At 42.7% G+C, this 26971-nt stretch overlaps 1 protein-coding gene across 1 annotated transcript in view; it reads right to left on the bottom strand.

Annotated features, from left to right (window-relative positions):
* The window catches only part of LOC117442973 (unconventional myosin-VIIa-like), a 90981-nt gene extending 64214 nt beyond the window's left edge, over positions 1 to 26767 (bottom strand). Inside the window, exons 1-11 of the mRNA XM_034078934.1 lie at positions 26663 to 26767; positions 23030 to 23143; positions 22632 to 22784; positions 3614 to 3798; positions 3257 to 3378; positions 2832 to 2974; positions 2084 to 2197; positions 1270 to 1338; positions 1029 to 1113; positions 687 to 763; positions 135 to 254 (exon numbers count right to left, since the gene is read on the bottom strand). Coding sequence (XP_033934825.1) covers positions 135 to 254; positions 687 to 763; positions 1029 to 1113; positions 1270 to 1338; positions 2084 to 2197; positions 2832 to 2974; positions 3257 to 3378; positions 3614 to 3798; positions 22632 to 22784; positions 23030 to 23143; positions 26663 to 26767 — 1287 coding nt within the window. The remainder of the gene's footprint in view (positions 1 to 134; positions 255 to 686; positions 764 to 1028; positions 1114 to 1269; positions 1339 to 2083; positions 2198 to 2831; positions 2975 to 3256; positions 3379 to 3613; positions 3799 to 22631; positions 22785 to 23029; positions 23144 to 26662) is intronic.
* Between the last annotated feature and the right edge of the window lie 204 nt (positions 26768 to 26971).

Here is a 26971-nt window from a genome sequence, read left to right as displayed (position 1 = left end):
ATAAGAATCACATGACTGCACCGGATCTATAACCCACTCAGAGAGATATCAATACTCCAGCAATAGCAGAGAACATTGCTTGATAATAAACAGACTGTAGTTATTGGCTCATATGTAGGCCCTTGAATGACTACCTTAACGAAGGCGTCCCGTACGTCCAGAGCCTGCTCCATGCTGAGGGGGGTGGACACCGTCTCCCCTCTGGTGATCAGAGTTCTGCTGGTCAGACAGTTCATCAGGTCCTTACCATCCACCTGACACACACACGCACGCACACACACGCACGCACACACACGCACGCACACGCACGCACGCACACACACACACGCACGCACGCACACACACGCACAAGCGCGCGCACACACACACGCACACGCACGCACACGCGCGCACACACACACACACACACACACACGCGCGCGCGCGCACACACACACACACACAGGAGAGGGAAAGAGGGAGGTATAATTACATCCACTTTGTTATAGATTTGATGAAATACCTGACCTGAAGCACCCCCCGGTACTGAAGAGGGCTGGTCGGATAAGTCTAGCACTAGCACCCCCCCCCTCCCAGTGTGTGTGTGTGTGTGTGTGTGTGTGTGTGTGTGTGTGTGTGTGTGTGTGTGTGTGTGTGTGTGTGTGTGTGTGTTGTGTGTGTGTGTGTGTGTGTGTGTGTGTGTGTACCTCCAGTAGAGTAGCAGTCGTGGTCAGGTGAGGGCTGCGGACCACCTCACAGGCATCCAGGTTGTCATAGGTACGAGCTGCAGAGTATATATATAACAAGTGAGTGAGAAACATGTTTTTAATAATAATGGTCGTATAACACAATCAAGGAACGCTTTAAAAAAAAGGTTTCCTTATCAGTTCTCCAACCTTTCTGATAGATAGCTGTTGTGTTTGTATCTTGACTAGTTACTAGTTACTGTACTTTACTTTAAGTATTTTATCTTGGGACTTAAAAAGGGATTTTAAAAAAAGAAGAAAGATATATAAGCAAGCAACACCGAACTCATATGTATGTGTTACCTTCATATCTGAGGTTCCCCATGTGCAGAATAGTAGCCAGCAGTTTGTAGATCTCCCAGTTTTCTTTGTCAGTGAACATGAGTACCTGCAGAACAGAGCAAAGTCAATCCTGTCCTAAAATGCACCTTAAGTTTCTTTAAAGTGCGAGAATTCACTCTCATCAAATGAAGAGTTCTCGTAGCTGCTGGTGACAACGTGAGCCACACTGGGTTCTGCTCCGTAGAGCGAGTGGTTCCAGTACCTTCATGGCAGAGCGGATGTTGGAGTACTCCTTCAAGTCGTCTCGGCCGTCACACACTGTGCATGTACCCTGAAGCAGACAGATTACACATCAGCCATGTGGCAGACCTTCAGGAACATGCTCCGTTTGACTGGAAGGACAACACAAGAGCGCTGTTCTCTAACGGTGTATACCCTAACCCCTCCTCATTCAAACTCTAAACATTGTTCGTGGAAGTATCTCATCTTCCTGTGTCCCCTGTGAAGTTCTTTCATCTACCGTTCCATATAGTCACAAATGCTCACAGTCAACATATGGAATCTGTGTCCTGAGTCGGAGACATCAATGTTCCTGACGGTCTGAACTACACATGAACATCTAAATGTGATTCGGTATGAACAGATGATACAAAGTCGATCCCTACAGACAAGAGGTCCCTTTGTTTCACTTTATACAAATACCTTTAGGTATCCAATTCTAAACGGCAGGATGCTACTTAAAAAGGCTGCAGGGGAATATATGTAGAAAAGGATTCTGGGGATTATACTAAGGGTACCAGTTGTGTTGATGCTCATGTCTGTGATGGGAGCGTGAGAGGAGCGACACTGGAACAGCTGATGCTCCACATGCATGTGTTAGAGCGGGTGGGAGCAACTCAACGCTTTGTAATGTCTCACTTTTCAAGAATAACGTTTCTTTTTACTTTGTTACTGGGCACTGACTCAGCGACAGGATGTTGGCACAGCTTCCTGTTGTGACCGTGTACTAACTAATCTGAACTGCTGCAGTGACTATGCTAATGTCTGACGGCTGACTCGGTGCAGAGTGAGCCCACCATGGTCAGGTAGGTGTAGTCGCTGGCTCTGCTCAGCCCCAGTCTCTTCTTCTCCTCTGGAGTCATGCCCTTCAGCATGCAGTAGAACACGTGGTAGTTCCTCTCATCGTGGGCCTGCAGAGAGAGAACGCAGAACGTGAGATGCACATTCACAGCAGCACGCAGAAAACAGATCATAACTAAGAAACTAAATAGAGAGATTTATAGAGCAATGTACAGTATGTAGAATAAAGTACCTTAGACTATAAGCCATGCGTCATGTGGTGTAGCAGCAGTATTCAGGTACAGGTATGACTAGTACATTATAATATATTAAAGTATAAACTATGTTTATGTGCAATATATGGCATGTACACATACTTGAAGCGAATTATACATTGCTATAAAACACAACAAAAAATTTCATTAAATACACAAATCTCAATGTTGCAGTGATTTGGTATTTGGTTTGAAAAAAAATGAAACAATATAATAAAGTAGCTATGTTAAAATAATGTTATGTTACTTTGGACCTTTGCAGCACATTGTTAATGATTCAGAACTATATATGTGACTGTTGTTTTTGTTTATTGGTGACTAGATGGCCGAGACATCGTCCCTCCAGCGACTAACCTGGCCACTTTACAAAGGTGTTGGTTTTGTCTGAATGTTATGTAAATGTCCGACAGGATATTAATGATAGTTTTTCATTCACAGTTAGTCGCTGAGGGAAGGCTGCAGAGTCTGAACACGTGTCATCACTCGGTACCTGTCTGCACACTCTGGATTTCTCCAGCAGGTACTGCTCGATCTTGGCTCCCTCTATGGCTCCTCTCTTGTTGAAATGGATGTCGATGTATTTCCCAAAACGAGACGAGTTGTCATTGCGGATTGTTTTAGCGTTGCCAAAGGCTGGAAGAGAAACAGCAGAACAGCAGTCATGTGGATGCACAACGAAGCTGTGTGAACATTGTGTCTGTGTGTGTTCTGTGTGTGAACATATCAACAACCACAACTTTCAGACAGAGCTGCGGTTCAGTGTGTGTGTGTGTGTGTGTGTGTGTGTGTGTGTGTGTGTGTGTGTGTGTGTGTGTGTGTGTGTGCGTGCGTGCGTGCGTGCGTGCGTGCGTGTGTGCGTGTGCGTGTGCGTGTGCGTGTGTGTGTGTGTGTGTGTGTGTGTGTGTGTGTTCCCACCTTCTAGTATAGGGTTTGCCTCCAGCACCTGTTGCTCTATCCAGGAGTGTTGCCCACTGATGGCTGCCAGGAACTGCAGGATCAGTTTGGTGCTTTCTGTCTTCCCTGCTCCAGACTCACCACTAACACACACACACACACACACACACACACACACACACACACACACACACACACACACACACACACACACACACACACACACACACACACACACACACACGCACACACACAAATTGAAACACTATTTTGGACATTGCCTTATAGATCATGAATTGAAAGTGAAAGCTTCGGTGGGGTGTCCCAGATGTCAGGTGCAGAACTCAGGTGTGTGTCACAGAGGACTGCAGTCTCCACCTGATGATGCAGCACTGGTCGCGGTTGTTCCTCTGCATGTTGAAATAACAGTTGTCAGCAATGGCAAAGATGTGAGGCGGCATTTCTCCGATCTTCTTGTTGGTGTAGAGGCGGATCTGGTCGGCGGTGTAGATGGGCAGCAGCTGGTAGGGGTTCACAGCCACCAGGATGGAGCCGGTGTACGTCTGCCCAGAGACAGGGAGGGGACTCATTTATGGCTTTAAGGGAGAAGCTCACCCTCAAAATGAACGTGTGTATATAAACTACTTAGAACTTGTACTAGGATGCAAAGTACCTGCAGCCCACTGATACCAATGCATATTTGTATTGTCCTTTTGAATTCATAACATAACAAATCAATAAAACAAATGTTTTTGGAACATTTGAAGTAACAAACATCAGACTCGTTCCAGCTGATCCCTGGAGGGCCCTCTTGTCAGCCCTCTTCTTACAGCATGTGCATTTTTACTTGAAATGAAAATCAAATCAAGTCTGTAATCAAATGTATTAAACACGTCAGATCTTCAGCAGCACGTAGAGAGGCTGGAGGGGGTGATGCAGGGTTCTTCGCCCAGGGTGAAGGCTGACAATGTGAACGTATCAGTCCTCGCTACGAGAGAACAGACGGTTATGTTGGAAACACCCAACATGCACCTTGGCTGCAGCGCCGGGAGAATTAGTGCCATAAAACATGACACCTGCAACACTTCAATGATTAAGAGACGTAGCTATGTATCCTTCCCAGCACAATTCATCTCATGGATTTCAGTCATGACATATCAACCCAGTCTCACGGCATTTCGTGTTCACCAACACGATTTGCCCCTTTTTTTCGTGTTGCACAGCACGATTTTAAAAGCAATGTATTTCTACTGCCTGCAGCACGTCTTTTCTCCGGTCGGGTCGTGGGAGACCGGAAGCTGTGTGGTTCATAAAAACATGTTCTTACTCAATATCAAGCCACAGTTATTGCTTTTATTTTAAATCGTATAATTTCGGACTTCTGTTGCCGTCTGTGAGGAAAATAAACGGGGCTCAGAGCCTCAGGATACTGAAATCTGTATTTTTAAATATTTTTTCCTACTAATTTGTTATTCTTTTCAAAATAACACACTGTTATTTACTCACCAATAACACACAATTATCCTTGCTTTTATTTATTGGTTTAATTCCATAATCTCTGGCTTTTTTGGCGTCCGTCAGGAACTGAATTTCAAAATAAAAATAACCGGAAACAGACGTAGGCCTATAAGGGACATTTGGAGCATCATTGCGATTGTCAACATTTCTGAGTTTAGGATGGCCGAAGACACTACACTACCCATAATCCCCAGCTATCGTTTAGGACTACAGTCCCGTAAGGTTACGCAGAGCGTCAAACAGCTGTGTGAAATGGAACGAAACCACGCCAGACTATCCAAAACTGGAATCGAACGCCCCCCCAGAACTACACATGCTGGCTATTGTGTTTCGCAAAATGTTCTATGGGACGTCTCTACTGATCGTTTTCGTTTTTCCCACAATTAGAAGTTGCCAGTATTAAACACATTGGTGTTATCAAATGTAAAACATATAATTAATAAATGGGTGAAAATCGCTTGTGTCCATAATGCACAGCATTAATATATACCCACATGACAGCTCATTGATACTTTGTAATTCTACTCCACGACAATTCAGAGGTTAACCTGGTATTTTTACTCCACTGCATTTATTTGAGTTACTTTGCAGATTCTGATTAATGATGTGAAATATAAACAACCCTTAAATCAGACTTTAGTTTCACCTGAGTGAAATTCAGGTAAAGTGATTGTCAAGTGCCAACAATCAGGAGAGATATTTGATAGTTGTGCTTGAGAAGACTAAACATGTATCTGCAATTGACATTAATGGAAACGAATAATAAAGTATATTCATTACTCGTTATTCTCTACTAATAGTTAATTAAAGACTGTATATTATGGCTATTTTGCACATCCCTTTCAAGATTTTCAAAGGTTTATTGACATATCATACACAACTACGGTGTAGTTATGCAATGAATGAAACACTTGGGTCACAGGTTCCTCAACAGTGCATTACAAGACATCTATCAATATGTGTGTGTACCTCCACCATTAAACTGTCATATTCTGCACATTTCTTATTCTATCTACATACATAAGAGTATAATTAATGTGTATAATATCAGTTAAAATAAGTGCTTCAACATAGTTAACATTGCAGGAAAGCAATATATTAGACGTTAAGTACTTTGTTTGTTTGTACCTTAATCTGTTATTTAATGTTTAAATAAAGGTTAATCCGTTTTTCTGTTTTGAACCTCCTCCTATTAATATCTTTGTACATCCTGCACTAAACTGTTTTATTGTAGAGATCACTTATAGTATCTTCTTGATTTTTTATATTCCATATTTCTATATTTATACTTTCCCCCTATGAAAGTATATGTACTCTTAATATTTTTTTAATCAAATATAACACATAAAAACAATAATTCAATAACGTGCTTTAACCACTAGGAGGTGCACACAAGGTACACACAGCCATAATAACTTTGTATTATTAGTGTGTATGTACAACATATGAAGATGTATAGTTTTAGTCATGCTTTCACATCATTTTACAGCATATTGCTATACTATTTCAGACTCAGTATTTACATTCTTACATTCAAAGAAAATTAGTAATATCTTTAAAAACTACAAGTCCCTTTCTATCAGCTGTGCACCGTTATGGTGTAAATATAACCTATCTATGAATTAGATCAAATGTAAAAGTCAGCCGAATTAGTGTTGATACTGCAAGGTGACGCATTGTGTGAAGAGAAATTGAAGATGTTGTTTAATTGTTGATATATTTATGATCCACGTCAAGTATTCAGTTTCGGCGCCATTTCTTCCAGTTTTTCCAAAGGTCTTCTCATCAGGGCTCTCTAAATAAAGAACTACGGCAGATCTGTAATATGTAATGCAGCCGAACCGTGTATTACAATGCCGTTATGTGATGACTTTCAAAGAGAAAAGCAAGAGTACTCGGAATTAAGTATTCTTTTATTCTTTTAAAAATGTTTTCCGGATTTCATATAATATAAACAACAAATCCCAGCATGCATTGCGGCTAACACATCCAATCAGCGAGCTTAAAACCATAGCTGAGGATCTTGGGTAATCGCTCGAAATGCCTACGTCTGTTTCCGGTTATTTTTATTTTGAAATTCAGTTCCTGACGGACGCCAAAAAAGCCCGAGATTATGGAATTAAACCAATAAATAAAAGCAAGGATAATTGTGTGTTATTGGTGAGTAAATAACAGTGTGTTATTTTGAAAAGAATAACAAATTAGAAGGAAAAAAAGATTTTAAAAATACAGATTTCAGTATCCTGAGGCTCTGAGCCCCATTTATTTTCCTCACAGACGGCAACAAAAGTCCGAAATTATACGATTTAAAATAAAAGCAATAATTGTGGCTTGATATTGAGTAAGAACATGTTTTTATGAACCACACAGCTTCCGGTCTTCCACGACCCGACCGGAGACAAAGACGTGCTGCAGCCTGCAGGCACGAAACATTACCAGTAGAAATACATTGCTTTTAAAATCGTGTTGGTGAACACGAATCAATAGATTAAAAATCGTGTTGGTGAACACGAAATGCCGTGAGACTGGGTTGGACATATTGCAATTTTTACAGAATTTACCATCTTTCATTTGTAAGCAATCTTTCAATCAATTATTTCAGTAAACTATTGTTTGATTACTTGAACTCAGAATAGACACATCCATATTCTGTTTGTTGTCACATCTATCTTTTTTGTGTTTCATGGAATCATTCATCCACACAGTGTTATTTGTTGTTGTCATGGTTGTAATCAGCTTGTATTGCTAACAATGGCTAACAAAGCTAACACTTCAGGTGTGACATTATTCCCAGTTTAAATGATCCCATAATTAAAGGATTTCATTTGTTCTATTCGATAATGTGATTGACTAAATGATACCCGCTGACTTTCTTTGCAAAATGTACTGTAAGCATTTGTCACACTATGAAATGAATCCAATAATTCATTTTCAATTGAAGCTTATGAGACAGATGACTGATAACATGAAACATTCAAAGCGTGCACCATACATGCGGTGTACAGACGCAGCTCAATAGGGAATAGTTGCATGTGCATCAAATAGCCTTATTATTAGTAGTGCTTTATTATCTGCAGTCTCTCTCATGCTTGACGTGCAGGAGCGGACTTACCCTGCCACCACAGTTAGTCTTCAGAGGAAACAGGAAAAGGTAGGAGAGAAGAAAATGGGCGAGAGAAAGAATAGGAAGCAAGAAGATGAGAGCGGAAAACCAGCAGATGGGTGAGGCTGGACTTGTGACGGGGGAGCTGGTAAAGCTCGAGGAGACCTTGGGGTGTAAAAATACTGCAGTAGTGTTGGTGTGAATGGATTCAGGTAAGATATTGTCATTTATACTTTAAAGGTATAACCTTTAGAAACACGAACCTACTGATATCCGTTCTCAGTATAATATATGACTTGGTATTACACATATAATATGCTAGGCCTATACTGTTATACTGATAAGACATTTATCAATTTACAGTTTGAAACCTTCAATTTGTATTTCGAATGCTTGTTATCATCATCATTTTTGATCAAATCTGAAAAGAACTGCTGAAAAACAGGCCTGCAGCAGCAATATGTTATACTATACTAGCAATAGTACTGCAGTAACACTCAGATGAGCCTCCCTGTGTATCTGATCAGCAGGTTATACCTAGCTAGCGGGGAACGTTCTCACAACTTTGGCTAACATTACCTACAGGTTCTAATAATGTTTTAAAGAAACGTTTTAATCTGATGTTCAAAGAACCTTTTTAGGATGTTTATTATTTCAAATAATGTTCCTATAAGGTTTAAGGTTAACTAAGACATAACGTCTTAACTGCAACATTCAGAGGATGTTTTGAGGATGTTATTGAGGCCTGAGATGACAGAAAGTGTTTTTATAAAACGTTCCTTTAATGTGATGTGTTAACAAAGGTGGAACGTTTTGCCTGCAACATTCTAAGGATGTGTTTTGGACGTTGTTGGGTAACACATTAAAGATGCTCTTTATAAAACGTTCCCTTAATGTTACATGATAACAAATGAAGAACATTCTCCAAGCAACATTCTGAAAATGTTTTCAGGATGTTATTCTTTTTTTATAAAACGTTCCTGTGATGGCAAATGAACACGGTCATGGTCAACGTCAGATTTATTTCTAGAGCGCTTTAAAAAAACAAACTTGTTGCTTTTGTTTGAAAAGGGTGTTTTAAAAAAATGATCACCATAATTTCCTTTTGAATAAAACCAACAAGCACGTATTTCATGATAAGCTGGAAGCAGATATTGCATGTTTGCGGTGGCATGTGTGAGTTCCCAGCTAGACATTTTTGGTTCTCAAAAGATTCTGAGAATGTTACCATTCATTGTTCTAGGAATGTTTTCAGCGGGACGTTAGGTTCTTCTGAAAGGTAGGATAACCATCCATCCATCCATCTTCTCCCGCTTATCCGTGGTCGGGTCGCGGGGGTAGCAGTTCCAGCAGAGAGCCCCTCACTATTGCGGTAAGCGTGTTGTCACTTCCGGGCTATCCTGTGTGCGTGCTCTGCTGCTGATAGCTTATATTATCTTAAATAAAAAAAAATTGTTTTTACAATTCTTGATCACGGCAGCTAGCCTACCTGACGTTATAATCACACGTTACTACAGCTTAAGCACTCACAACTCTCCTTCTCTTAGCGACTGTAACAGTTGCTTACACTTCTTTCGGTTTTGCTAACGGTAGCTACTTTAGCTTGATAGCTAACCATGGCTACTTCCCCACCCTCGGGTGCTATTTCCTGCTCTATCTATCTTATGTTTGGCTATTTCCCTTCCTCCTTTACTGGTACCGATAGGCCTGCGTGTGTTAAATGTAGTACAGTTGCTAGGTTGGAGGCGGGAATCATAGCCATAGAAGCCCGGCTCCGCATTTTAGAAAGTAACTCAGCTACATTAAAACCCATGTTAGCCGGTATAGACCGGCAAGAGGTAGCTCGTACTAGCCGTCCCCCGACAACTCCCGAGCAGCTAGGAGACTGGGCGACTGCCCGTCTACACTACAGGCATCGAAAAATGCTTTCAATGCTTCGCCCATTCATTTGAATGGGGTGACGTAGAAGATTTTTAAACTTCGCTGAACTGCATTGTGTGGAGCATGGCATGGCTTTGCAAGCATCACGAGCATCTATCGGCATCAAAAGTTGAACAATGTTCAACTTTTGAGGCTCGATGCTTGGCATCAGCCAATCAAATCCCGCGTATGCAAATCTGACAGTACAAGCACTAGCCAATCAAACCGCGTGTATGCTGGGAGAGACTACGCAGGTCATTTCCTCATATTCCAAAAAATTGAGGGAAAATTCATTATAGCGGTAGTGAATCACCCGGTGCTGAATGATCAGTCTCTGTTCATCTACCGGGATACAAACCGGAGGAGCGAGGCATGGAGGGAGGAGGCAGAGACAGTGGGTGAAACTGGTAGGTTTTCGCCTGTTTGGGGATTTTATATCCAGTTTACTTCGTTTTAACATTGCTATTGCTTTGTATGCCGGGGGCGGGTGGGAGATTCCTGATTGGTTGTTTGTCGCCTTGGGCGCGAGAAATCGTCAAGCCTCAGACATGCCCAGCTTCAAGATTTTTTGATGCCTGTAGTGTAGACGGGCCGTCAGAAGGGGCATGAAGCGAGACTCGCAGGTCCCCACCAACCCGTTCACTTATCTAACAGATTTTCTCAACTCAGCGAGACACGCTTTGTGAAGCCAATTCTGGTTATTGGTAGCGCTATTATGAGACACGTGAATTTAGAGACCAAAGCCTCCATAGTCACATGCATTCTGGGGGCCAGAGCGGGCGACGTTGAGGCGCATCTTAAACTGCTGGCTAAGAATAAACGTAAATACAGTAGGATTGTTATTCACGTCGGTGGTAATGATGTTTGTTTACGCCAATCAGAATGCACCAAAGTTAATGTGGAGTCGGTGTGTAGTTATGCTAAAACAATGTCGGACACCGTAATCTTCTCTGGTCCCCTCCCCAATCTGATCAATGATGACATGTATAGCCGCATGTCATCATTTCAGCGCTGGTTGTCTTGGTGGTGCCCAGCAAATAATATGGGCTTCGTAAATAATTGGACAGCCTTCTGGGGAAAACCTGGTCTGATTAAGAGAGACGGCATTCATCCTACTTTGGAAGGTGCAGATCTCATTTGGGCAAACATTTCAGGGCTTTGTGGACTTGATCCATGACGAACTGGAGTTGAGACCAGGAGGAGGAGTCGCAGTTTTATATGTTTCTCTGCACTCTCTCCAATAAAATACCCAATATTAACGGTGTGTGTGTCTGCCCAAGGACAATTTAAAGTAAAACCTAATAGAGGTGTCACACATAATAACTTAATAAAAACAACTACTACAGTGCAACAAAACAGGAAGATTAAATGTGGACTCTTAAACATAAGATCTTTAGCATCTAAAGCAATATTGATAAATGATTTAATATCAGATTATAATGGTTGAGACATGAAGAATATGTCAGCATAAATGAGGCCACTCCACCCAGCCATATCAATACTCATATTGCTCGAGACACGGGCCGAGGAGGTGGAGTTGCAGCAATCTTTAACTCAAGTTTACTTATCAATACTAAACCAAAATTAAATTATACCTCCTTTGAAAGCCTTGTTTTTAGTCTTACGCATCGACCTGGAAAACTTTGCAGCCAATCTTATTTGTTACAGTGTACCGTGCACCAGGTCCTTATTCAGAATTCTTATCAGAATTCTCTGAGTTTTTATCAACTTTGGTTCTTAAAACAGATAAAGTAATTATCGTAGGTGACTTTAATATTCATGTTGACGATGATAAAAATAGCCTTACTGTTGCATTTAACTCTATATTAGATTATATTGGTTTCCGTCAGAGTGTAAATAAACCAACCCACTGTTATAATAACACTCTCGACCTTGTTCTGACTTATAGTATTGAAATTGAGCAACTATTAGTCGAACCGCATAATCCTGCTTTATCCGACCATTTTTTGGTAACTTTCGAAGTACTATTACGAGACTACAAAGCATTAGTCAAAAGCTCCTGCAGCAGAAACCTCTCTGTTAGTGCTATAGCCAAATTTAAGGAAGAGATTCCATCAATACTTAACTCGATAGCATGTCTGCATGTAAGGGAAGAAACTTATACAAAATGTACACCACCCCAAATTGATCATGTTGTTGATAGTGCTACAGATGCGCTGCAAATAAAATTAGACTCTGTTGCTCCTATGAAAAAGAAGAAAATAAAACAACATAGACTAGCTCCATGGCATAATGCCGAAACCCGCAAAATAAAGCAAAAGTCGAGACAACTTGAAAGGATATGGCGTTCCACTAAACTTGAAGAATCTCGTTTAATTTGGCATATTACTCTCAATGAATATAAGAAAGCACTGCGTAAAGTGAGAGCAGCCTACTACTCTTCATTAATAGATGAGAATAAGAATAAGGCAAGCAGCCAAAGCAGCATCCCTCTCCTCTGTCAACATCCTTTTGGACCTGACTGCTGCATTCGACACGGTGAACCATCAGATCCTCCTTCGCACTCTCCAAGAACTTGGAGTTTCAGGCTCTGCACTTTCCCTCCTCACCTCATACCTCAAAGACCGTACCTACAGGGTAACTTGGAGAGGGTCCGAGTCCGACCCTTGTCAATTAACTACAGGGGTCCCTCAGGGCTCTGTTCTTGGTCCCCTCCTCTTCTCCCTGTACACAAACTCGCTCGGATCAGTCATTAGCCTGCATGGTTTTTCATACCACTGCTACGCTGACGACACCCAATTAATTCTGTCCTTCCCCCGCTCAGAGACCCAGGTCGTCGCACGCATCTCTGCTTGTCTAGCTGACATCTCTCAGTGGATGTCTGCTCATCACCTCAAGCTCAACCTTGACAAAACTGAACTGCTTTTCCTTCCGGGAAAAGATTGTCCCACTCTTGACCTGACAATCAACATCGGCACCTCTGTTGTTTCCCCGACTCAGACTGCAAGGAATCTGGGAGTGACCCTAGATAACAAACTGTCCTTCACTGCAAACATCGCTGCTACAACCCGTTGCTGCAGATACACGCTTTACAACATCAGGAGGATACGTCCCCAGCTGACCCAGAAAGCCACGCAGGTTCTGGTCCAGGCTCTCGTCACCTCACGCCTAGACTACTGCAACTCCCTCCTGGCTGGTCTACCTGCATGTGCCATCCGACCTCTGCAGCTCATCCAGAATGCAGCGGCTCGTCTGGTCTTCAACCTTCCTAAATGTTCCCACACCACGCCGCTCCTCCGCTCCCTCCACTGGCTTCCGGTAACTGCTAGAATCCACTTCAAGACACTGGTACTTGCATACCATGCTGTGAATGGATCTGGCCCTTCCTACATCCAGGACATGGTTAAACCATACACCCCAACACGTGCACTCCGCTCTGCATCAGCCAAACAGCTCGCTGCACCCGCACTGCGAGGGGGACCCAAGTTCCCATCAGCAAAAACACGTGGGTTTGCTATCCTGGCTCCAAGATGGTGGAATGAGCTCCCCATTGACATCAGGACAGCAGAAAGCCTTCACATCTTCCGGCGCAGACTGAAAACTCATCTCTTTTGACTCCACTTCGAGCGATAGAATTACTAACAAAGAACTGCTAACAGAGCACTTATATGCTAATAAAGGACTGGCTTATCTAAAGCCAGTTGAGTAGCACTTGAAATGTTTGGCTCTATGAAACCTGATGTACTTATATGATTCTGTTTTCTTCAAGGTTGTGTCTTCCTGGTCGAATGTACTTATTGTAAGTCGCTTTGGATAAAAGCGTCAGCTAAATGCAATGTAATGTAATGTAATGCAAGATTTCTTTTCAGCACTGTAGCCAGGCTGACAGAGAGCCACAGCTCGATTGAGCCTTCTATTCCCAAAGCACTCAGTAGTAATGATTTTATGTGCTTTTTTAACGATAAAATTGTTACTCTTAGAAGCAAATTCAATGACCTCTTGCCTTTGACCAGTATAGTGTTATCAACAGCTCCCGGAAATGTAAGCTCTAATATTACACTAGATAAACTAGAATGCTTTTCAGCCATAAACCTTGAACAATTAAATTCAATGATTCTTTCTTCTAAACCATCAACGTGCATGTTAGGGTGCATTCACACCTAATAGTCCGTTTTCTGGTGCGCACCAGACGACAGTTTGTTACATTGTTTCATTTTTCAGAAGCTTCGGTTTGCGTTCACACGGGCAAAACTCAAACGGACTATAAACTTTAAACTCATGCTGTCAAAATTATCGCGTTAACGGTGGTAATTCATTTTTTGAATTTATTGCGTTAAAATATTTAACGCATTTAACGCATGTGCAGAATGGCCCGCCCCATACATCCCACCAGTGGCAGCGCCAGGGTATGGCTGGGGTAGGCTACACCCATACCAAGAAATGGCTTAGCCCCACAATGAACAATGATGTTAAGGTAAGCAAAATAAAGTCCGCCAACTGGCGCGGAGAATTGCACAGACAGCAGTTAGTAAGATTGATTTCAGTAGCCACTTGTCTGGAAATACCGAAGACCAGAAACGGTTTTGAAAACTTTTGTCATGTAGTGATCGTTTTCTCAATAGAACATCTTTGATAATGTCTTCTGGCCAATCAAAATCAAGATAACGGCGTGGTGTTGTTGCAGGAAGTCCCGACGGAGAATACTTTTGCTGTAGTACAGGTAACACATAACTGGTACGCAGGTTATGTGCGTAATCTGAAATGCGTACCGTCACTTGTGTCACAAAGCGCATTTGCGTACCGACGTACTTGTGAAGCTTTTCCAGAAGGCGGTTAGATCACCGGACGACAGAGTCGGTCTCCGTGTGCACAGACAGGCTGCTGTTAACGTCGGTCTGTACAACGGAATTGTACCAAAACTACGCCAACCGGCTGCGGAGGGAGACTCCCCCCCTACACTGGAGAACTGCGCTAAAACAGCTGATCACAACGTTCACACTCTGTGGTCACGAAGTACTCTACTAGCCTCCCCCCGTCGACTTTCCTGAAGTACTCCCCCGTTGATAGAAATCAACACGTAATGAATTAAGACCCCACGGTTTTATGATTGATAGGTGCTCTCTTTCATTTTGACACACAGAAAAATGTTACAATAAACATGTTAAATGGATATATCCGCCATCTTTCATTTATCTTTCCATTCCCACAACAATATACAGAAATTAGATCTTTTGGACATAGTTCGAATGGTGATTAATCATGATTAATTAATTTTTAAGCTGTGATTAATCTGATTAAAAATTGTAATCGTTTGACAGCCCTACTTTAAACACAAGTAATGTGCACGGAAATGCTGTTCAACCATTGGTCAGTCATTAAGGGAGTAAAAACACAACTCCCGGCAATTTCTACCGGAGCCTATGGAGCATCGGCACTTTCGGCAGGTTATTCTCATGCTGCTGTTAATCTGGAGATCAACAGACACTAGCGGCCCACGCATATGATTATAATCAGACAACGTCCGTTAAAAAACATTATAACATAATGAGAGACGTTCTGCAGTAAGAAGGGGCGTTTCACCGACGACAGGTGTTCTTACTTTTTTGTAGTTGATGGAGCATTTTTACTTTACACGACACTGTTCAACACTTAATTCTGCTTCACTCTTTAAATTAACAACCGCGGATGTCTTGAAAGACTCTTTCGTTAAGATGTTTGACGGACTGCGTTCACACCAGCAATGAACCGCTCCAGAGTTCGCAAGCAAGCGCTCCGAGACCACCTATTTTAGCGGACCAGAGTCCGGTTGTTTAGTTCACTTCAGAGGTCTCGGACTGCGTTCACACCGACCCAAATGAACCGCACCAAGCGGCTAAACGCACCAGGGTTCGATTCAACCGGACTATACAAGGCAGGTGTGAACGCACCCTTAGACCCAATTCCAACTAAGCTGTTGAAAGAAGTTTTTCCATTAATTAGCACTTCTTTATTAAATATTATGAATATGTCTTTATTATCAGGCCATAGCCTGATAATAAAGACATATTCATAATATTTAATAAATACAATCATTTAAAGTTGCAGTAATAAAACCTCTTCTTAAAAAGCACAACCTCGATCCAAAGGTTTTAGCCAACTATAGACCTATTTCTAATCTCCCATTCCTCTCAAAAATTCTTGAGAAAGCGGTCGCAAAACAGCTGTGTGATTACTTAAAAAACAATGATTTATTTGAAGATTTTCAGTCTGGCTTTAGAACACATCATAGCACAGAGACAGCTCTGGTTAAAGTCACAAATGACCTCAGACAAGGGACTTGTCTCTATTCTTGTTTTGCTCGATCTCAGTGCTGCATTTGATACTATCGACCATGATATCCTATTGCAAAGACTAGAGCACTTAGTTGGCATACAGGGAACTGCTTTAGGCTGGTTTAGGTCCTATCTATCTGAACGCTCTCAGTTTGTACGTGTTAACGATGAATCTTCCACGCAAACCAAAGTTAGCCATGAAGTGCCACAGGGCTCGGTGTTTGGACCTATTTTGTTCACATTATATATGCTTCCGTTAGGCAATATTATAAGGAATCCTTCTGTAAACTTCCACTGTTATGCGGATGATACTCAACTATATTTATCCATCAAGCCTGATGAAACCAATCATCTAAATAAAATTCAAGACTGCCTTAAGGACTTAAAAACATGGATGACCTTAAACTTTTTGATGTTAAACATGATCAAAACTGAAGTTATTGTACTCGGCCCAAAGAATCTACGAAACAAACTATCTAAAGATATACTAGTTATGGATGGCATTAATTTGGCCTCCAGTGAGACTGTAAGGAATCTTGGTGTTATAACGCCCACATAAAATAAATCTCAAGGACCGCCTACTTCCATCTACGCAACATTGCCAAGATTAGGCATATCTTGCCTCAAAACAATGCAGAGAAACTAGTCCATGCATTTGTTACTTCTAGGCTGGATTATTGTAACTCTTTATTATCAGGGTGTAGTAAGAAGTCAGTTAAGTTGCTTCAGCTGATTCAAAATGCTGCAGCACGTGTACTAACTAGAGTTAGGAAAAGGGGGGGGGCACCTTACTCCGTCTTTCTGACTGTTTGTACCTGTGTACTCTCATGTTCCGATTAACCCAGCTTCCCTCAATCTCTTTTTTTGTATCCATATATACGCCGGGATCCTGAGTCGAGGCTAATCCTGTTGCTGTGGTCGTGTGTCCTGGATCCTCTATCCTGAGTACTGGATCTGAGAACTGGACTTCGAGTCGTGGCTGAACCTGTCTCTGCGGTCCTGCCAGACCCTCACCATACTACTTCCCTGATGGCTCCCACAAGATTGCTGACATCCTCTTGGATTCATCTTCTTATTATAGACACATGCATTTCCAAACATTTGGACTACCTATGTTGTAAATGTATTTTCTTTTTTGATTTACACACGGCATCTATTGCACGTCTGTCTGTCCTGGGAGAGGGATCCCTCCTCTGCTGCTCTCCCTGAGGTTTCTCCCATGTTTCCCTTTAAACTGTGGGGTTTTCTCTGGAAGTTTTTCCTTGTACGATGTGAGGGTCTAAGGACAGAGGGTCAAAGGACAGAGGGTGTCGTATTGTCATACTGATATTCTGTAAAAACTGTGAAGACCACTGAGACAAATGTAACATTTGTGATATTGATTGATTGATTGATTGATTGATTGATTGATTGATTGATTGATTGATTGATTGATTGATTGATTGATTGATTGAGCCCCAAACTTCCTTTTCCCTGGCCACATCAACCAGCTCTGACTGGGGGATCCCAAGGCGCTCCCAGGCCAGCGAAGAGATATAATCCCTCCACCTGGTCCTAGGTCTACCCCTTGGTCCCAGTGCTGAAGGTCGCAGACCGATGAAGCCATTAGAACCAAATCATCTGCAAAAAGCAGTGGTGCAATCCTTAGTCCACCGAACTGCAGACCCCCTCCCCCACGACTACGCCTTGAAATCCGATCCATGCATATTACAAACAGGATTGGTGACAAAGCGCAGCCCTGACAGAGGCCAACCCTCACCGGAAATGGGTCCGACTTACTGCCGACACCTGGACGACCTGGACCCAGCTCTCGCTTTGGGAGTACAGAGATTGGATGCCCCTGAGTAGAGACCCCATACTCCCGCAGCACCTCCCACAGTAACTCCCTGGGAACTCGGTCATACGCCTTCTCCAAGTCTACAAAACACATGTAGACCGGATAAGCGTACTCCCAGGCCCCCTCCAGGATCCTTGCGAGAGTAAAAAGCTGATCCGTCGTTCCACGACCAGGACGGAATCCGCATTATTCCTCCTCAATCTGAGGTTCGACAATCGGCCTGACCCTCCTTTCGAGTACCTTAGAGTAAACTTTCCCGGGGAGGCTGAGTAGTGTGATGCCTCTGTAATTGGCACACACCCTCTGATCCCCCTTTTGAAAAAGGGAACCACCACCCCGGTCTGCCACTCCTTCGGTACTGTTTCCGACTTTCACTCAACGTTGATGAGACGTGTCAACCATGACAGTCCATCAACACCCAGAGCCTTCAGCATTTCCGGGCGGATCTCATCCACCCCCGGGGCTTTGCCACTGTGGAGTTTTTTTCACGACCTCAGTGACCTCCCCCCCGGGAGATTGGTGTTGATCCCCCGTCATACTCCAGCTCTGCCTCTAACATAGAGGGCGGAGTTGTCAGGTTCAGGAGTTCCTCAAAGTGTTCCTTCCAATGCCCTAACACCCCATCAGTTGAGGTCAATAAGATCCCATCCTTACTGTACACAGCTTGGATGGTTCCCTGCCTACCCCTCCTGAGGTGTCGGACAGTTTTCCAGAACAACTTTGGTGCGGCCCGAAAGTCCTTTTCCATGTCTTCTCCGAACTTCTCCCACACCCGCTGCTTTGTCTCGGCCACGGCTGAGGCTGCTGCCCTTCGGGCCTGTCGGTACCTTGCAACTGCCTCGGGAGTCCCCCGGGATAACAAATCCCTGAAGGCGTCCTTCTTCAGTCGGACGGCTTCTCTGACCACCGGTGTCCACCAGGAGGTTCGAGGGTTACCGCCCCTTGAGGCACCTAAGACCTTGAGACCACAGCTCCCCACCGCGGCTTCGGTAATAGAGGCTTTGAACACCGACCACTCTGGTTCATGTCCCCAACCTCCACAGGAATGCCCGAAAAGCTCCGCCGGAGGTGTGAGTTGAAAGCCTCCTGAACTTGGGCCTCCTCCAGACGTTCCCAGTTCACCCAAACTACACGTTTGGGCTTACCAGGTCTATCCAGAGGCTTCCCCCGCCACTCGACCCAACTCACCACCAGATGGTGATCAGTTGACAACTCCGCCCCTCTCTTTACCCGAGTGTCCAAAACATACGGCCTCATGTCCGATGATACGATAACGAAATCGATCATGGACTTTCTGCCTAGGGTGCTCTGGTACCACGTACACTTATGAGCATCCTTATGTTCGAACATGGTGTTTTTTATGGCCAATCAATGACTAGCACAGAAGTCCAGTAACAAACCACCACTCTGGTTCAGATCAGGGGGGCCGTTCCTCCCAATCACGCCCCTCCAAGTGTCTCCATCATTGCCCACATGTGCGTTAAAGTCTCCCAGCAAGATTAAAGAGTCCCCTTCAGGAGCCCCATACAGGACTCTTTCCAGGGTCTCCAAGAAGGCCGTATACTCTGAATTGCTGTTTGGTGCATAACCAGTTTAGCCCTGAGCCTGTTTTTCAGGTCTCAGGCTCGAAAATGACATTCCCAGAACAAATGACCATATCTTCCCTTCTAAAAGGGTTAAATTAATAATCTTTTTTCTCAAAGTAATGATAAACCTGTGAGTTGGATGTAGAAAAGTCAGAATCAATATAGTTGTTTTTTATTTTAAAGAAAATTCAGATTGAACATAGTAAAAAACTGTACATTATCGTGTCCGTCCAAAAGTAATTTTTTACTTATAGTGAAAACTACCCTTGGATGATGGTAAGGTAGACTAAAAGCTTTAGGAATCCAAAGTACAACATATAGTAAGTATCCTGTATCAAGATTGATGCAAAACAAGTGACATTTGATCTTTTTAGAGAGGTTTAGCAAAAAAAACTCCACCTCTGAGGTGATTTGGGTGGAAATGGGGGTTTTACCGTTTTGTGAGTGAATTTCGGTGCAGTCATCTGTTAGCATTTTTCGCTCGTTGTTAAAATGATCAGTTAGATGAGTTTCTTTCCGTTACATGGATATAAAACATTCATAGTTTATTAAATGAACATGCCCTCAGACACTGTTTCCTGCAAGATGTTGCAGGAGGGCCCCGGTACCGGGGTCTCTCGGGCTTAACAGGATAAGCACACACAACAGTCAGAGTCTTCCCCCCCATAACCCGCAGGCGTAGAAAGGCGACCCTCTCGTCCACTGGGGTAAACTCCAACAACGAAGCACCCAACCGGGGACTTGTGAGTATCCCCACACCCGCCCGGCGCCTCACACCTTGAGCAACTCCAGAGAAGAATAGAGTCCAACCCCTATCCAGAAGTAAGGTTCCAGAGCCGCCGCTGTGCGTAGAGGTGAGCCCAACCAGATCCAACTGGTAACGCTCCACCTCCTGCACAAGCTCCGGCTCCTTCCCCCCCAGAGAGGTGACGTTCCACGTCCCCAAAGCCAGCTTCTGTCGCCCGGGTCTGGTCCGTCGAGACCCTCCGCTTTCACTGCCACCCTTCTGGCAGCGCACCCGACCCCATTGCTGTTTCCCGTAGGGCAGGGGCGCCCAACCTTTTTTGAACCGAGAGCTACTTTTAAAGTTGCCAGTCTGCCGAGATCTACCAGTCCAAATAGAGAGGCGTAGCCATTACTGACAGCCTACTACCAGGTAAATACACACTTCTACTTGTATAAAACTGACCTTTGTATGATGAATACTTCATAAAATACTGCAGATCCTTTATCTTACCTCTTTCTAATTTAACTGAAGTTACACAGCAGTGTTGTTGACACAGAGTTGGAGTTTATTCACACGTCACTACAGTGGGTAATGCTTTCAAGAAACATTGAACAGTGCTGCCACATGTGACACAGGGAAAAAAGAAAAGACACTGAACCCTTTCTTTGCCATTATATAAAAATAGTGTTTCTACAAAAGTATAAATGAGGCTTACTAATAAGACAACTCAGATCTGAAGCTACTCAGGAATCTGCTGCCAAAGTGCAATAAAAAAGACCAAATTTATAGAATCAAACCCTTTTTTTGTTGCATTTTAGTCGAGTATAAAAAGAAATGCCTTTAAAATAGGATGCAAGCAACACTAGCTTCTTAACCTGAATTGATAATAGACTATAATCAATTTAAGTTTGCATTCTTATACCGTTGTGTACAATAATTATAATTAATAAGTTCAAACAAACTAAAACTTACAGCTGATTAATAACGGTATCTAACTTGAGTTTGTATTATATCAAAAACCTGTTGAAATGCTACTGTTATTTTTATTACGCATCGGCAGCCTCCAGGAAAGCTTCTTTCACAACTTCGCTGTCTTTGAAAGACTTCATGTGTTTCGCAAGAACGTGACTGACACGATAAGATGCTCTTGAGCAGCCTTGCTCTTGTTGTTGGGCCTGGTGAAAATGGACTGCTGTGCATTTAGCTGTCCTCTCAGGCCCCTCCCCTTTTGGAGCGTAGGGCAGAATTAGGAGGGAATTCCGTCTCGTAGCGTTTGAGCACTGTTTTGAAATGCCGCTCCTAAATTACCCTTCTTCGATAAATCCACGCTCGCATTGCAGATGAGACAGATGGACTTTGAATTGGAATAGATACAAAAATAATCATCCTCCCACTCGGAGTGAAAACTATATATTTTTTTTTTTGCTTCTGACCAGAATATTCTTTGACAACTTTGCCTGCTTTTGCCTCACACTCATTTGTATATCTCTCCCAGGAGGAATCCAAGGTCTTCCACACTCCCAAGACCAGCCAGGCCTCTCCGCCCTGGAACAACTGTTTCCCACTGCCGCCATAACCAACCTCCACTCCCAGCTCCCCTTTTCTAATAAACAAATGTTACTTTCACAGCTGATTCCGAGTCTGATTCTGGGTCCCCTCCAGTACATGTGACACCGACAGTGACTTGTACTAGCTGCTGGTCGCATTTAAAAAAAAGAAAAGACTTCTGAACGGAACGATAACGCACGTTATCTTACTCTAAAAATAATAACATTCTGGCAACATAAAAAAATCTAACTTTCGGCTGAAAACGTTTTAAGAATAGTAGGGCATAGTGTTCTAACAATGTTATCAAAAACATTTAAAAAAGGTTATTATCAAGCATTTTAAGAATGTCTTTAGAGAACGTTATCCCACCTTTCAGAAGAACATTCTGGGAACCAAAAGAAAACATCCCACTGAAAACATTCCTAGAACAGTGAATGGTAACATTCTCAGAATGTTTTTAGAACCAAACATTTCTAGCTGGGTAGTAGTACAGTGTATCAGTATTAGTGTGCAGTAGTAGTATTAACACTCACATGGATGAGTTTCTCTGTGTATCTGATCAGCAGGTTATAGTACTACAGTATGTCAGTATTAGTGTGCAGTAGTAGTATTAACACTCACATGGATGAGTTTCTCTGTGTATCTGATCAGCAGGTTATCGTACTACAGTATATCAGTATTAGTGTGCAGTAGTAGTATTAACACTCACATGGATGAGTTTCTCTGTGTATCTGATCAGCAGGTTATCGTACTACAGTATATCAGTATTAGTGTGCAGTAGTAGTATTAACACTCACATGGATGAGTTTCTCTGTGTATCTGATCAGCAGGTTATCGTACTACAGTATATCAGTATTAGTGTGCAGTAGTAGTATTAACACTCACATAGATGAGTTTCTCTGTGTATCTGATCAGCAGGTTGCGCAGGATGCCGGCCTCGTTGAGGTCTCCGAGGCGGATCATGTCCTCCACACCGTGGATGGAGGTCGGGTGCATCGGCTTGATGTTTGTTGCATTCTGGGGGGAGATCCAGTGCTCCTGTTGGGGGGGGGGAGTAATAAGCAGGGAACAACAGTGTTAGTCAACACAAAATAAATAAATATTTACTAAACTAAACTTCTGGTTGAAGAACTTAAACAATTCCCGATGACCATGACGTGACAGTGAAAGAATTACAATTCAAACATAATACAACAAAATAAATCTTTCACAAAATAAATCTAAAATAGAACTAGAACTAGTAATACACTATGAAAACTAACAAAAAGTGTTCCAGCACTTACGTTTCCTTCATCATCTAACACCTGGATCTGTCCTGAGTCACAGAGCTTGACGACAGCGCCGACTGACACCTCAAACTCCCCGCCGCTCTTCAGATCCAACCACACATAGTCGCCCTGAAGGGAAATCCAAAATAAAGACCAATACTAGAATTAGGAAAGGGACCATCACTTATTCAATTAAACCATCAAAAAGAATCTTCATTTTAAATCAATGTCAGAATGACCGCAGTAAGGACGATCACATGAGTAATCAAAATTAGAAATGTTAGTTGATCAGACCCATGATTAGAATCCATTATTTTATTTGTTTTCATAAAGAAATCATAACCGTTTCCAATCTTCAGCAGGACCAGGAGTAACGCAGTCTGGAGTCATTAACATGTGAACCCAAGCAGACACTACCGTGTTGATTGAAGGTGATGCATTAAAGGGGAACTTCTGTATTTCTTAATCTTGACCTTTTCCCATGATTTTGTGTCTAAGGGACTTATGGGGACAAACATGTTTGTAATTGGTCGAGTATTGAATGAGCCCGTGCAGTGGACAGTGCAGCTTTTGGTCAAAATAGCATCCCAGTCGAAAAATACGATAGTTCCCCTTTAGTCTTAGCAGGGTTAGTCAATTAAAAAGGTGCAGTGTGAAAGGGTGAAATAATCCCCGATGATCTCCAGACAGACTGGGCTAGAAGCTTCTGGAAAGGACAAAACACCAAATGTGTACCAGGAATCTGTCGAGGTGGACATGGAGGACATCTAACCAGCAGACAGTCATGATGTAGGAGAGGAAAGAAGGGTTAGTACAGATCACATCAGAGCAGTTCACAGATACTCTCCTGTCCAACTATTCAGGGTCAAACTCTCCCCCTGTGACTGAAGAGTCCTCCCCCTTGGATGCAGGAGGGCAGTTACAATGGAATCCAGTGAACAGCGAGGGGTTAAACAGTACATACTGATGTTCTTGTTTTATGATATTGGGTCGTTATTATCGATGCATAAATGTGTCCATTTCTTTCTCTTTTTTTCAAGTTAATTATATGTTGTATATTGATCTGAATCTGCAAAATAACTGGTAACTAAAGTTATCAATTAAATATAGTGGTGTAAAAAGCAAGACATTTGTTTCTAATGTGGGTGGGTAGAAGTACAATGCTGTGGTGTATAACATAAAATACTCAAGTAAAGTACCAGAGACACAATCCAGGACGTTCAGTTGGAATAAATTGGGCAAATTCTGTTGATGTTCAGGTATGTAGTGTCTCTACTTTAAAGAGTTCTCTCCTGCTGATGTTCAGGTGTATATCCGTATGTAGTGTCTCTACTTTAAAGAGTCCTCTCCTGCTGATGTTCAGGTGTATATCAGTATGTAGTGTCTCTACTTTAAAGAGTCCTCTCCTGCTGATGTTCAGGTGTATATCAGTATGTAGTGTCTCTACTTTAAAGAGTTCTCTCCTGCTGATGTTCAGGTGTATATCAGTATGTAGTGTCTCTACTTTAAAGAGTCCTCTCCTGCTGATGTTCAGGTGTATATCAGTATGTAGTGTCTCTACTTTAAAGAGTTCTCTCCTGCTGATGTTCAGGTGTATATCAGTATGTAGTGTCTCTACTTTAAAGAGTCCTCTCCTGCTGATGTTCAGGTGTATATCAGTATGTAGTGTCTCTACTTTAAATAGTCCTCTCCTGCTGATGTTCAGGTGTATATCAGTATGTAGTGTCTCTACTTTAAAGAGTCCTCTCCTGCTGATGTTCAGGTGTATATCAGTATGTAGTGTCTCTACTTTAAAGAGTTCTCTCCTGCTGGTGTTCAGGTGTATATCAGTATGTAGTGTCTCTACTTTAAAGAGTCCTCTCCTGCTGATGTTCAGGTGTATATCAGTATGTAGTGTCTCTACTTTAAAGAGTCCTCTCCTGCTGATGTTCAGGTGTATATCCGTATGTAGTGTCTCTACTTTAAAGAGTCCTCTCCTGCTGATGTTCAGGTGTATATCAGTATGTAGTGTCTCTACTTTAAAGAGTTCTCTCCTGCTGGTGTTCAGGTGTATATCAGTATGTGTCTCTACTTTAAAGAGTCCTCTCCTGCTGATGTTCAGGTGTATATCAGTATGTAGTGTCTCTACTTTAAAGAGTCCTCTCCTGCTGATGTTCAGGTGTATATCAGTATGTAGTGTCTCTACTTTAAAGAGTCCTCTCCTGCTGATGTTCAGGTGTATATCAGTATGTAGTGTCTCTACTTTAAAGAGTCCTCTCCTGCTGATGTTCAGGTGTATATCAGTATGTAGTGTCTCTACTTTAAAGAGTTCTCTCCTGCTGGTGTTCAGGTGTATATCAGTATGTAGTGTCTCTACTTTAAAGAGTCCTCTCCTGCTGATGTTCAGGTGTATATCAGTATGTAGTGTCTCTACTTTAAAGAGTTCTCTCCTGCTGGTGTTCAGGTGTATATCAGTATGTAGAGTCTCTACTTTAAAGAGTCCTCTCCTGCTGATGTTCAGGTGTATATCAGTATGTAGTGTCTCTACTCTAAAGAGTCCTCTCCTGCTGATGTTCAGGTGTATATCAGTATGTAGTGTCTCTGCTTTAAAGAGTCCTCTCCTGCTGATGTTCAGGTGTATATCAGTATGTAGTGTCTCTACTTTAAAGAGTCCTCTCCTGCTGGTGTTCAAGTGTATATCAGTGTGTAGTGTCTCTACTTTAAAGAGTCCTCTCCTGCTGATGTTCAGGTGTATATCAGTATGTAGTGTCTCTACTTTAAAGAGTCCTCTCCTGCTGGTGTTCAAGTGTATATCAGTGTGTAGTGTCTCTACTTTAAAGAGTCCTCTCCTGCTGATGTTCAGGTGTATATCAGTATGTAGTGTTTCTACTTTAAAGAGTCCTCTCCTGCTGATGTTCAGGTGTATATCAGTATACTATGTAGTGTCTCTACTGTGACATGTCTCCTTGCTTTAATGTTCAAAAAGCTCTTTATTTTCCTCATACTGCCTGTGCTGCAGCACCTCTTTTCACCCTCTGTCTGAAACCAGAGCCCAGGCTGCTCTGATTGGTTAGCTGGCCGGCTCTGTTGTGATTGGTCAACCGCTAAGAGATGTCCCACTCCTTAATCTATCAGGTACAACGTGTTGGAGCGCTAGCCAATAGAAGTGCCAGTGTTACACAGTGATGTCACTATGTTACGGGGGAGTGTGTGGGTGTGAACACAGGGATTTAGCCTTTGCAGACCATTTACATGCACTAGAACACACTATCGAACACACTACAGGAGAGGCAACACCCCAACAGTTGGCAGTTGGCAAAAATACTGCACAGTGGTTTATAAGAATATTCTATTCTGATGTGGGACAGGAGAGTTATCACCACTGCCAACATATTGACACGGATTGTGTAACCTTACAGGCCAGCTGTTTCCAGTTGTTCTAACTTTAGTGAAGGTTACCTGCTGCTAGATTAGTATCTATTTAATGAGAAGCTAGGAAAATAATATCAAACATCTCAATAAGCTCACGGCAAGAGTGTGCTCATTTCCCTCATTGCACACACACACACACACACACACACACACACACACACACACACACACACACACACACACACACACACACACACACACACACACACACACACACACACACACACAGGTTCGTACCGGCAGCAGTGTGCTGTGTTTCACCACAGTGTTGACATTGCGTAGCAGTGCCCATTTGGCCAGATCCTTCTCATAGAGTTCCACATACTCCCGACGCTTATACATCTTCACGTGCACAGTCCAAACGTGTGCACTCTGACAATGATTTCTGATGTGAGCAGACCTCTACCCAGCACGGACATGGGAAATGCCACAACTCCGGGTGGAAAGGTATCTTGATTGACCTGATGAGTGCATAATTGTTGCTTCACACATGCAGGTTATGCTCGATACAAAGCCTTCATAAAAACAGTGACATCTTCAAATATC

This window comes from Pseudochaenichthys georgianus, unplaced genomic scaffold, assembly GCF_902827115.2.
Source record: "Pseudochaenichthys georgianus unplaced genomic scaffold, fPseGeo1.2 scaffold_514_arrow_ctg1, whole genome shotgun sequence".
NCBI lineage: Eukaryota > Metazoa > Chordata > Actinopteri > Perciformes > Channichthyidae > Pseudochaenichthys > Pseudochaenichthys georgianus.
Note: the sequence above shows the minus strand (reverse complement) of the source record. Positions and strands in the feature narration are given on the sequence as shown.